Source organism: Ochlerotatus camptorhynchus, unplaced genomic scaffold (assembly GCF_037179485.1).
Source record: "Ochlerotatus camptorhynchus isolate MF236.1 unplaced genomic scaffold, CSIRO-AGI_Acam_v1.1 ptg000616c, whole genome shotgun sequence".
Classification (NCBI taxonomy): domain Eukaryota; kingdom Metazoa; phylum Arthropoda; class Insecta; order Diptera; family Culicidae; genus Ochlerotatus; species Ochlerotatus camptorhynchus.
In genome coordinates this window covers 97,647-110,381 of record NW_027041095.1, presented here as the reverse complement: position 1 = coordinate 110,381, position 12,735 = coordinate 97,647, and the positions used below count along the sequence as shown (strand labels likewise).

The 12,735-nt window shown below is 44.1% G+C and overlaps 2 protein-coding genes across 2 annotated transcripts; both read right to left on the bottom strand.

Annotated features, from left to right (window-relative positions):
* Positions 1 to 4,455: 4,455 nt before the first annotated feature.
* LOC135714120 (uncharacterized) lies at positions 4,456 to 6,806 on the bottom strand. Its single transcript, XM_065237397.1, has 2 exons — positions 6,407 to 6,806; positions 4,456 to 6,338 (listed from the first exon to the last, which is right to left on the bottom strand). Exons 1-2 carry the CDS (start codon positions 6,804 to 6,806, stop codon positions 4,456 to 4,458), a joined length of 2,283 nt encoding a protein of 760 aa, XP_065093469.1.
* A 908-nt stretch (positions 6,807 to 7,714) lies between these two features.
* LOC135714119 (uncharacterized) lies at positions 7,715 to 9,364 on the bottom strand. The gene has a single exon (XM_065237396.1). It carries the CDS (start codon positions 9,362 to 9,364, stop codon positions 7,715 to 7,717), a length of 1,650 nt encoding a protein of 549 aa, XP_065093468.1.
* Between the last annotated feature and the right edge of the window lie 3,371 nt (positions 9,365 to 12,735).

The window sequence follows — 12,735 nt, the reverse complement described above, 5'->3', positions numbered from 1 at the left end:
TTTGAAGCCCAATCCCGATATGATCGAAGCGATCGTGATTACGATTACGAACGACCGACTTCAATTCGCGCCCTATGCCGGTATTTGGGCATGGAAATTATTACAGGCGATTTATTAATAATTTCAGTGAAATTTCCGCTCCACTCACGAACTTGCTTCGAAAAAAAAACCCAAAATGATTGTGTTGAACGAACAAGCTGAGAAGGCTTTTCTCCGCATAAAAGAATGCTTGATATCTGCTCCCGTTCTGTGCAATCCAGTGAAGTCTTTCAAATTCAGAGTGCCGCCAGCCCAAGGTACAATTCAGTAGCCATTTGGCATCCACTCTGATTTAGGATGGTTTTATAACGGCAATGAACAAACCATTTAGCATACAGCATTTCAAAGTGTAAAACATTCCTACGTAGTAATTCAGCTTTTTGCTGTTTTAAAAACCTTTTATAGTCTGAAAAGGAAGTCAAAAACTGTCTTGTTTTAAAAACAAATTTAAAACAGTTCTCAATCCCTCTTTAAAACTGCTCTGTTATTCAAGCATAAACGTCATTAGCAATTGTTTATTAATGTATTGATAAAATAGTTTATAAACGTGTTCTATCATTATAAAAGCAACCATAAAACCATTAGGTTTTGCATTAGAGCAAAAAGCATTTATTGTTGCTTTTTAGGCCTTTTAAAGTGCATCATAAACTTCCCAATTACTCTGTATACAAATTGAGCTTAAAAGATGGTTCGTCATAGTTAATAAAAGCCCAATTTATGACAAGGAAATCTCGAAGGATAGACGAAGTAGGATGAAAAATTCAAGTCGATTTCAGCAAAATTTACTTCCTTATCATCATATCATCAACGACTGACCATCTGGCGGAGAAGAGTAAAGTGAGCGGGACTTCGAAATCGTAAAACATTGTCGAAAGTTGAAAAACATACCAGCCTTCTTCAGATCTTGCGAATAGATGACAATCGAAATAACAACCGACAGCAAACCACTGAACGGCGCCGGTGGTGTAGTGGTAAGCGTGATTACCTCTCACCCCAGCAGGCCTGGGTTCAATCCCAGTCGGCGCCGCCGGGATGTTCTGAGGCATAACATCTCTGATCACGCCTTCCTTCGGATGGGAAGTAAAGCCGTTGGTCCCCGGTTCATGAGTTGTTGGGTCGATAGGTAGGGTCCAGGTGTGGAAGCTGCCTTCCTGGCACGTCGGTAGCATTGGTGCTCAGCACGGAAAACAAGATCGACGGAAAAAACAAACCAAACGAAGGAAAAAAAAAAAGCAAACCACTGAAACTGTTAGTTAGCGGAGATTAGCTGGTTTCCGATCCATAGCAGCGATTTTGTTCGGCGAAAGAATCAACTCTCCGAAAATTTCATTCAAGCGTACATCCCTGCATCGTTGGATGGTGCACTTCTGTAACCATGCGGAAGAAGGGGATCTTTTTCGGTTCGAAATGCGAAATGTTGCTAAACAGTGTCGTTAACTATCTGAGTAGCTGCTCCCAATCCATCGGGAGAAAACTGCCTGGAAGAACCCTGGATCGCATAGCGCAACTAAATAGCGAAAGATAAACAAACTTTGACGTTTAACTTTTTGCAGGCAACTTTGTCTCCATAAATGCTGCCATAAATCTGAACGGGTTAGGATCAAGCAAAATGGCTTTAGATAAATACAATTCAGGCTGCAAGTTTTCATCATAAAAGCCATTTTAAAACCTTTTGAATTTGTTAAGGATTTCTTGAAAGCAAAACAACTTTTTCACAAATGACCCATGAAAATCAACTTTTATGCCACCGCCATGTTACAATTAGTTTGCTTGTTTTTTTACAATCTTCGATTTTCAATCTGTAGTTCTGTTGGCGCGCTTCTTGGCACCAAGGCGGTGGAGAATTCGTCAAGGTGGAAAAAGCAGAATCGAGTCAGTTGGTCGACCAGTCCAGCGAAAGTGGTTTCGAAAGCGGCAGAATAAAACGAGGACAAGTTTTTACTTTTAATCTTTTATTCTCCGATATTAACCGTGTGCGATACAAAAATTAACTGAGCTCATTCCCGAATGGGCTACTTTATTTACACTCATTCACCGATCCGACAACGTATAATGGGCGGAGCGTTGCGCGCTATTCTACGTTTTCTTCTTGTAGGTTGCCTTTGTTGGTGTGCGTCGCTTCTACTGCTGCCCAGAGATGCCAGATTTTTTTCTATGCAATTCCGTAGACTTATTCAAATCTACGGATTTATACGGATTTTTTTTAGTCGAAGGTGATATCTTTTTTGTTTAATTCTAAGGTGATATTTTACGTAAATCGATGCAAAAAACTTTTGAAAAACTACTAGGGACAGCCCTCCGGGGTTGTACGCAATGGTGACGTCTGACTACGTGCTCTTATATAATAAATGTTATTTGTTAACTGTAGCAGGACTTGTGTTTTGTGTAGGAATAGGAATTTGAGCGGGGTTCTCTCTGTTTATACTCTTAAGTATGACTATGATTGCCATGAAAAGAAGCTTTTGATATGAATCTTAGTTGGGACATGTTCAGAAATTTAACTCTTTTTTCAAAAATCTTGGTGGTCCTGAAAAGGGCCGATGGTAGTACAGGCATGAATACCATGATACAGTTGCACCTGTAGTTTTTGGCATAACTTCACTGATTGATTCCTGGGGATCTTTTTTAACCATAGCAAGATGTGCGCGTGAGGACTTCCACGGTGCTGAAATTCAATCGTGTCAATCAGCTTGTTGAAGTACACACAGCACATGACTGGATTGAGTCCTTCTGACAATCGATGTAGGAGATTCAACAAATGGGGCCACTTCATCTCATTTGAACTGAGTGTGAGGAACGTCGTAGGTTTTCCCAATTGTCGCATCATGGTGAACAAATTTCTCTTCCTTTGTTGCCAATACTGTACTGAATTCGGTATTGATTTTAGGAAGAATAGATTTCGATCAATGCACTGCTCCATGAATAAGGCGGTCCTTAAGGTTAACACGTGTAATGTTTGCGGTCCCCGTGCACTTAAAAGTGCATTGCAAGCCTTCGGAAACTCTAAGGTGAAGAACTTCCATTGTCATATACACCAAATGTTGTGGTTTGGCCATACGCCTGTCTTAACGACGAGTTTCACTGTATGCCATCATGAAATATGTTAAAGAGCCTGAATTTATAAAGAGACGACTTCTTATCCATTTGACAGGTCTTCTGCTCGATTGGAATGACTTTTCCTATGACTTTGACAGATAATAATCGATTGTTCCAATTTTGACATGCCTCTTTATAATTCAGGCTCTTTATAATATGTCACCCAAACCCCTGGCTTGAATTTCCGTAGATGACCGAAACATATGGCAGGAAAAGCTATCTCTTCGCCGTGCTCGTTATATAATAATGGCAGAGGAACATTGTTTTGCGCGGGAGCGATCTCCAGGCATCTCATTCCAAAGGAGCGTTTCCTGTTGCCCAAGCAGCAATTCTGTCTCATTATTCACGACAGTGGTCTCCAGCTCAATTTGAGGATCCAATTCAGGGGTTTTAAGACCATCTATGGCGATCTGATCAATTTTGATCCCGTAGCGGCGGTACAGTGGTATCGTAATCTAATAAGAATGCCACGCTTTAACCGTAGTTTCCTTTGTAAAGCCGGACAAGTACGACGACTTATGCATTACCTGCTTTTTGATGAACACGTTGAAGGCCTGATCATCATCGAGCTGGCGGGGAAGAGAGCGTCGTGTCGTCTCAATTTGGTGTAAATTAAACCATTTCTGTTCAGAAATGTAATTACTAGGCCATCGTTGCTAGCTATTTTCAGAATTCATACCAGCACAACATCAGCAGCTCTTATTATAAGAAAAACTAAAATACATACATTCGTGACGGCCTGTCGTATGACAGAGCCTGTGTCGTATGACAGAGCCTGTCGTATGACATTTAAGTTTGGTACTGTAATTTGGAAGCTTGTTTTGCAAGTGTCGGAAGCAAAGGCAGTAGATTATCATAAAAAATGTGTCGACTACGGTGACGGCTTACAATACTAGTCTCGACACGACTTTTATTCGCCTTCACACGGCACCGTCGAAAAATTTTCTCTTCTAGCACAGATTGACAGTATATTATGGGAACTTTCAGCGGAGTGAAGAGATAGTACGAAGACCGCCATGTTTCACGCACAGTCTAACGTTTGCTTACGCGATATTTAATATGAGGGAAGAGCTATAGAGTCGCCGTCAACGCCAATTATATCAAAAAGCGGATAAGTGAGCAAGAAAACGGCTGACAAGCTACAGGGGTGTATTTTACTTTATGCTTCTTTCCCTTCAGAATCAGATTATACTCCACATTGTGAAATTCGATTCTGAAGGGAGACGTACACTGAAGAAAAAATCCGTAGAAACTGTACCGAATTCCGTAGATTTTGCCTACGGATCCGTATTTCCGCAAAAAATTGTAAAATCCGTAGATCTACGGAGATTTCCGTAGATCTGGCATCTCTGCTGCTGCCGCTGCTTCTGTTGGTGTGCGTCGTTCGATTTCATTTGGCAGTCTTTCCGGAGCGAACGGTTCGGTCGCGAACATATTCCCCCCAGGCTGCGAAGAATTCACTGAATCGATGTTTTGGTCGTCATTGTCAGCAATCGGAAGGACGGATAATTTGGATACCGCTCGTCTATAGATGCAACCTTCGACGTTGATGTCTACCGCTCGCACCAAATTGTCGGAATCTGGGTAAATCTGGACGACCTTTCCCATCTTCCAACATTGCGGTGGGATATCCTTCTGCTCAAGCAGCACGATTATACCAGGGCGAATGTTTGGTTGTCTTTGGCGGTTTTTCCCCCTCAGTTGCAGGTTCAACAAGTAGTCCCGGCTCCATTGTCTCCAGAACTGCTCACGGAGATACTGTAGATACTGCCATCTTGACAGGCGATTGGTTGGTATCTCATTGTAGCTAGGCTCCGGCGTGGCTATCAGAGGACGGCCAATCAAAAAATGGCCCGGTGTCAAAATTTCGTCGTCTGGATCTGATGTTGAGCAGAGAGGCCGGGAATTCATTATAGCCTCCACTTGGCTAAGGACTGTAGCATACTCTTCAAAAGTCAATTTGGCATTTTTTAGAGTTCTCTTCAGGTGATACTTAGCGGTCTTCACTGCGCTCTCCCAGAGGCCGCCAAAGTTGGGAGCTTCCGGTGGGATAAATTTCCAGGAGATCTCTTTTGGCTGGCAGAAGGATGCTATCTCGTCAACGGCATTGCGGCTGCGAAATAGGAGATATAGATCATGTAATTCGGATTTGGCTCCCTTGAAGTTGGAGCCATTATCTGAAAAGACCTCTCGGCAAATGCCCCGTCGGCTGACGAAGCGCTGAAGTGCAGCTAGGAACGCGGCGGTAGAGATGTCGGAAACTAATTCCAAATGGACAGCTTTCGTTGACATGCAGATAAACACCGCGATGTAGGCCTTGACAATTTTCGGTTTGTGATGACCTTCCTTCACAAATACTGGTCCGGCATAGTCAATGCCAGTTTTCAAAAACGGTTCAGCGGGTGTTACTCGGCAGGGCGGCAGATTTCCCATCAGTTGAATAGAACGTTTAGGCTTCGACCGGAAACATGTGATGCAGCTTCTGGTAATCTTCCTGACGGACGACCTTCCATCCAGCAACCAAAAACGTGATCGGAGAGCGGCCAATAGGGCAGTTGGACCAACATGCAGGTTCTCTTCGTGGTATGTACGGATGATTTGATCGGTGATCGGATGTTTAGGAAGTAATAGTGGATGCTTGGTTTCAAAAGGTAGCAGGAAATGTTGAAGCCTTCCTCCAACGCGCAGCACTCCATTGTTGTAAATCGGATTCAGAGCAGCAATTTTCTTACACGGTTCGTTGGATGTCACACGATGAATCTCGTCACCCAGAGCTTCAAGCTGAATGACCCTTACAATCAGCGGTAAAGCCGAGCGTAGTTCTTGGATTGTAGGATGACGTTGGAGGACTCGTTCGTTGCTAGATTTCAGTCGACAGTTACGGTTAAATCGCTGGACCAACGCGACTACCCGTTGAAGCTTTCTAAACGAGCTGAACCTAGAAAATACTTCCATCTTCTCCTCGTTAACGACTGGAATGGCGGTTACATTTACCTTTTTCAACTCCGGAAGATCTTCATCAGCGATGTCATCGGGAAGTTCCGACTGGTACTGCGCGGTACTTAGAAATGTCGGCCCATTCCACCAAAGTTCATTGGTGCTCAGGGCGTGTGGAAATTGACCTCTGGATACTAAATCTGCTGGGTTTTGTTTCGATTTGATGTACTTCCACGTGTAGCCTTCGGTGCTCTTCAAAATCTCTGCTACGCGGTTGCGCACAAACACTTAAAGGGATGATAACGGCTCCGCAACCAGGCAAGTACCACCTGACTGTCGCACCACAGAACAACTTGCGATACATCTAGTTGAAGGGAGTCCAGCACTTTTACGAGTAGCCGGGCAAGTAGTCGGGCACCGAGTAATTCTTTGCGTGGAATGCTCAATTCAGCTATCGGAGTGACCTTGGATTTGCTGCACAGCATGTTGAGTCGAGTCTTACCATTCGGTAGGATACAGCGAATATAAATGACCACTCCGTAAGCAGCCGCCGAGGCGTCGGAGAAGCCATGGATTTCGATGGTGGTGGCATCAGAAGAAATGGTGCATCGAGGAATCTTGATTTCGCTTACCAAGAGTAGGGCTTCACGGAATTGTTTCCAGGATTGTAGAAGTTCTCCTTCCAACGGGGTATCCCACGGGAGACCGGATCTCCAAATCCTCTGCATGATCATTTTGGCGATAATGGTTACCGGCGTCACAAGACCCAGTGGATCGAACAGTCTGCCAATTTCGGATAACACTGTTCGCTTCGTAGGATGGCTTGCTTCTCGATCGGTTTGATTGGTGCTGAACACAAATTCATCTCGTTGTGGGCTCCAGATCAATCCCAATGTTTTCATAACGTCGATTGAGGTGTTGTCCAGACGTACTAATTTCTCACGGTCGGCTTCTGGAACGTTTTCTAGAATTTCTGTTGTGTTAGAACTCCATTTGTGGACCGGGAATCCACCTCGTTCAAGTAGCTGTTGAATTTGGGTTTGACTTGCGATGGCTTCCTCTACGGTGTTCGCACCTGAGATGACATCATCGACGTAACAATCTAGGCGGATGATTCGTGCAGCGAGTGGAAATGAGTCGCCTTCATCGTCACAGAGCTGTATCAAACATCTGGTCGCCAAGAATGGGGCTGCAGCTGTCCCGTAAGTAACGGTTGTGAGTTCCAGGACACGGAGGGGTTCTTCCTGGCTTGACCGCCAGAAAATTCGTTGGAAACACGCGTGAAGTAGTGCCATGCGTACCTGTCGAAAAATTTTTGAAACGTCAGCGGTGAATACTATCCTATACTTCCGAAAACGTAACAGGATACTGAAGATGTCGCTTTGCAGTGTTGCTCCAACTAGAAGAACGTCGTTCAATGACTTCTCGGACCGGGATGCCTTGGCAGAGGCGTCGAAAACAACTCGAATTTTAGTTGTCGAGCTCAATGGACGTAGGATGGCTTGATGCGGGAGATAATACACTCGTTGATTGGGAGTATCATCGGCTTCGTTCACCTCTTGACAATGCCCCAATGCTTCATACTCATCGATAAATCGACAATACTGTTGTTTTAGCTCCGGATTTTTCTTGAATCTTCGCTCTAACGAAAGGCCAAGTTTCGGTTGTCTCCTAGCTCGTGCACCGATTCGCGGAATGGCAAACTCACCTCATATCTGCCGGTCTCATCTCGACGATGGGTAGACTGGAATACTTTTTCGCACTCATCTTGCTCGCTGGGTTGTGTTACTGACTCAGAGATCTCTTCCAGCTCCCAAAATTGGCGAAGGACTTCAGAAATAGGATCCGTCAGGGCAGCTAGACACTGCTGGGAGGTTGACACGTCGTCGATGTCTCCTGCAACTACCCATCCTAAATGGGTTTCTTGTAGTTCAGGTAACTTATCACTCAGTTGAATACGGCCCGTCTTTAGCAATTGCAAAAAATGGGAGATACCGATTAGCATATCGATATCGGAAGGAGTGTGGAAGTTGGGGTCTGCCATAAGTAGATCGGTGTTGATTGGCCATGCCGAAACGTTGATTTTCGTTGCTGGAATCGCTCCCGTTATCTCAGGAACTACGAGGCATTCGATAGTAGTACAGAAATCGGAATGCCTGGACTCCACTTCCACCATCATCTTCTCCTTCGCGTAGGTTTTGGACCCACCTATTCCAGCGATGGGTACATGTGCAGGTCGTCTTTCGGTGGCCAAGCGGTCAGCCATTGCCTTGGATAGGAAGTTGACTTGCGAGCCGCTATCCAACAGAACACGGCAGGGAGTTGTCCATCCACGAGAATCCTTGATTCGCACCACAGCGGTCATGAGCATAACGGTTTTGGCAGCTTTAGAATGGTTACATGACGCAACAGTTTCGGTGACTCGTTGAGACTCCGAGTGGTTCTCGGAAGAGGTTTGGCAAGCTGGTTCTTCATTTTGGATGGTTGGTGCCACCTCCACTGCATTCGAATCTGCTTCTTCATGCAACAGAGTGTGGTGTCTTCTCTGGCAGCGATAGCACGTCTTTTTGGATGAACAATCAATGGCTCGATGACCAGGGCGAAGGCAGTTGAAACAGATTCTCAACTCCTTCACTTTTTCATTCCGTTGAGCCGGTGACATTTGATGGAACTTCGGGCATTCGAAATGGCGATGGTAGCCACTACATACCTGGCAGGAACTGCTGGAGGTCACAGTCGTTGCAGCGTGGGCTTTCTGGTTAGTTGGTTTCGAACCCTGTTGTTGCCTTGGCAATGGCTCTTTTGCCGTCATCTGGTGCCGGTTTTGGAACCTTTCCAACACCTGGCATTCGCTTCGAAGAAAGGCCACAGTTTCTTGGTATTGGGGCAGCTTGGCATGCTGCTGTGTCCTCTCCCATAACTGGAGTGTTTGATCGTCCAATCGTGAAGTGAGGATCTTCGTGAGGATGAGACCAGATAGTACATCAACTTCCAGTCCCTGGTACTCGAGACCGCCAACATGACGGATGAATGTCTTCACTAGCTCGAGTAAATCTTTATGGCTGCGGGTGGTCATCGGTTTCATCTCGAGCAAACCTTCGATATGCGTATCGACGATTACTCGGGGGTTTTCGTACTGGTCACTGAGCTGTTGCCAGGTTTGTTTGAAGTTGTTGTCAACGATCATTCTTGCCGTAATCCAACCGGAGGCATCACCCGTTAGCGCCTTATCGAGATGATGCAGCTTAACTGCATCGGAATCGGCGCTCCGTCCGACAATATCCTCAAACATCATCCGAAATTTCGGCCAATTCTCTACCTTCCCGTCGAATGTGGGAACTGGAGCTCGTAGTGATTGCTGCTGGATGATCACGGGTTGATTTTCACCTCTAGCACCGGAAGGGGAAATGGTTTCGGTGAGCAGTTCAAGCAAGGCAAACGTGTTGGTATGGAGAGCGTCGAAAATATCCAAAGCAAAGCATCTTCCAGTTCAATCTCATTGGAGGGTGTGGAAGCAACTATTGATTGGTGAATTGAAATGAACTCGTTGTAATGTAGTTCGAGCTTTTTCGAAAACACTTTCAAAAGCGATGCACAAATTTTACTTGGAGTATCCTCAGCTTCTTCAAGTGTGCGACTTATCGTTGTCACCTTTGCCTGAATTTGGCGACGCTGGTGAACTAATGCTGCCTTGGCATCATCTTCTGCCTCCTGCTTGGTAGACTTTCTCGTTTTCGGCATTTTGATCCACTTTTTCCACACTGGAATTCAATGTCGACACGACACTGGTTGGTTATCCGGTTCGGTAGGACCATATGTTGGCGCGCTTCTTGGCACCAAGGCAGTGAATTCTCCTCGTCAAGCCAGAAAAAGCAGAATCGAGTCAGTTGGTCGACTAGTCCAACGAAAGCGGTTTCGAAAGCGGCAGAATAAAAGGAGGACAAGTTTTTACTTTTAATCTTTTATTCTCCAATATTAACCGTGTGCGATACAAAAATTAACTGAGCTCATTCACAAATGGGCTGCTTTATTTGCAGTCATTCACCGATCCGACAACGTATAATGGGCGGAGCGCTGCGCGCTATTCTACGTTTTCTTCTTGTAGGTTGCCTTTGTTGGTGTGCGTCGCTTCTACTGCTGCCGCTGCTTCTGTTGGTGTGCGTCGTTCGGTTTCATTTGGCAGTCTTTCCGGAGCGAACGGTTCGGTCGCGAACAAGTTTCTTGGATATAGCTATATTTTTGGTAAATTTAGCAATGAGCAAACATTTAAATGCGAAAATCATAAAAAAAATCTCGGCCTACCTCGATCTGAAGAATTTTTTTTTTTCAATGTAAAATAATTAGTAAAATCGACATTTTACGAGGGCGGACGTATTTTTTTTTCGATGTTTTCACGTACATTTCACATAAAATTTAATAAGGCACTTAAAACTAGGCCACTTAATGAGAACTATTGTAACAAAATTTGGATATTCAACAAGATTTTCATACCATCAGTTTCTATTTAAATTATTTTGATAAGATCGGATTCATAAGTCCTTTTCTATCTTTATTGAAGCTTTCCTAGTGGATTTAGCAAGCGGCTAGGGGAAATGGCTCGGAAAGGGTTTTTATTGTTGCTAAATAGCTTTTGTTGTAGCTTTCAAATGGTTCTCAATGCGTTCGTCATACAACCTTTTTGCAGTAAATCAATATTGAAGAGCTTCTAGCAGTTTTAGTACAATACGCCCTTGAAAGGAATAGGGTAAAGCGCGGTTAAAATAGTACTTGTTCGATTATCGGAACAAACTCACTATTTTGTCGAATTTCGCGTTCAAAATGCTTATTTTCATATTTGTCGAGTCAAGCCCATAAAGGTGTTGTCTCAAACCTGGACTTAATTTGCTGAGGGAAAGTTTAAACGAAAATAAACTTTATCGTTGATAAAGATTTATTCTATAGAGGGAGTATGTGGTAGTGTTACCGTTTGTAACATTTGTTGATGTATTTCTGTATGTTTATCGTATTCTGCATGTCCACTTGAATTTGAATAATAATTGCCAATTTGATACCCCTAGTTTTAGTACACTATACAATACCACAGTTTACTACCAACTTCTGGAATAGGTGATGAGCCAACAATTTGAGTCCAGAGAAGTGCAGAGAAAGGGAACGGCGAGTAGCTCGGAAACTTCTTCCGCCACTTGCCAAGTAAACTTAACCGACAGCAGTTAAATAAGCTAAAAACCGTTAAAATTATAGTGAAGAAAAGTAAGAGTGTCGTAGTAGCAGGAGTGGAGAGAGAGGGTCAGGTATGGAACTGGGATTGAAAAGGTCACATGTCACAATCGGGCCTAAGACCGTTTCTTTTGTGCCCTTTAGGACCCGTTAGTTGTAAGGGTAGCTTTTGGTGGAGAACTGGCCTCTCGACGATACCGAGGTTGGACTCGCTTTGGAGTAATTGTATAATTATCCCGCGTGGTTGTGCTATACCAGTCGTAGTTTCCCAACCAAAGGGTTGGAAGCTGGAAGATTAGGATTCGAGTTCCAACCCAAATTGTACCGAGCACACACCCGTAAAATCCAAGTCCGCCATCTCCAGGCCTGGAACCAAAAACTCTCAGCGGAGCCAACATTCGTTCGCCAGAGTCCGCCATTGTGCTAACCGACCGGCGTCGCCAGACGCTTTCACCGAGTCTTCATCAGCCTCACTGTTTCCCGCCATCAAGCTAGCCACCGTCATCGAGACCCCCACCACCCCCACCAGTAAATTCCAGCAGCCACCGGCCGGTCAGGTATTTGTAACAAACCACCTTACACACCACACTCCCACACACACCCCATGTTTAATTAGGGAAATAAATGGTAAAATTGTATTTCATCAGCTTCTTTTTACTACACCTTATCCGAGGTCTGATTTTCCGAGTAAAGTACACCAGCCGACCTTGAGGCTAAGAAATAGTTCTCCAGCTCTGCTAGCCATTAAAAGAGGTTGTTGTATAACCCACCCTCACTGGTAGGCCGTTGCTTTGCCAAGCCCGCCGAGGTGTTTGTCCTGGTAGGCCCCTTGGTACCCCACCCTAGCAGCAACAAATATGATTGCAATATTATAAGACTGTATATTATAATATTGGGCGTAAATAGCTCAATAAAGCAGATTAAGTATAAAGTCATAAAGCTCCAGTTGTAATCCAAGAAAAAGTAAATGATGTATATACACTTCGCACTACGTAAAACTCATATCAGTTCCACATAGATAAGCCACAATCATATCTTAAAATGATTGCCATGTTAGGAAATAAACGTGAAGGCATAAATCAATTGATTATTCAATTATGATTTGAACTCCAATCGCTGTTCAATTGAGCAGTGCAGAAACTGAGACCAATAAAAATATAAATATCTTTTAAGGCCTCGTCTATCTATGGATAATATCAAAAACTATACTGTGTAACAACGGTTCTATTCACGTGCCCGGTGTTTCAATATGGGTTTATTATCGTTATCGGAATTCGATGCTGTGGAGCAGATAAGTTCATCACAATCAATTTATGAGAGCGATGTGATGGTGTTAGTTAGTCCTTATCTAAAGTGCTCAGCTGTAAGGCGAAGCACTCAGTGCCTTGAGGTCTTTTTGTGGTGATTAATTCGGTGAAAAAAATGTACTCAGAAGAATTCAAATTA

Excerpts from the sequence above, each read along its gene's own strand:
- LOC135714120 (XM_065237397.1), bottom strand. The coding sequence starts at position 6,806 with ATGATCATGCAGAGGATTTGGAGATCCGGTCTCCCGTGGGATACCCCG. Across the intron at positions 6,339-6,406 it reads AGTTGTTCTGTGGTGCGACA|CAGAGATTTTGAAGAGCACC; the intron begins GTCAGGTGGTAC and ends GCAACCGCGTAG.
- LOC135714119 (XM_065237396.1), bottom strand. The coding sequence starts at position 9,364 with ATGTTTGAGGATATTGTCGGACGGAGCGCCGATTCCGATGCAGTTAAG.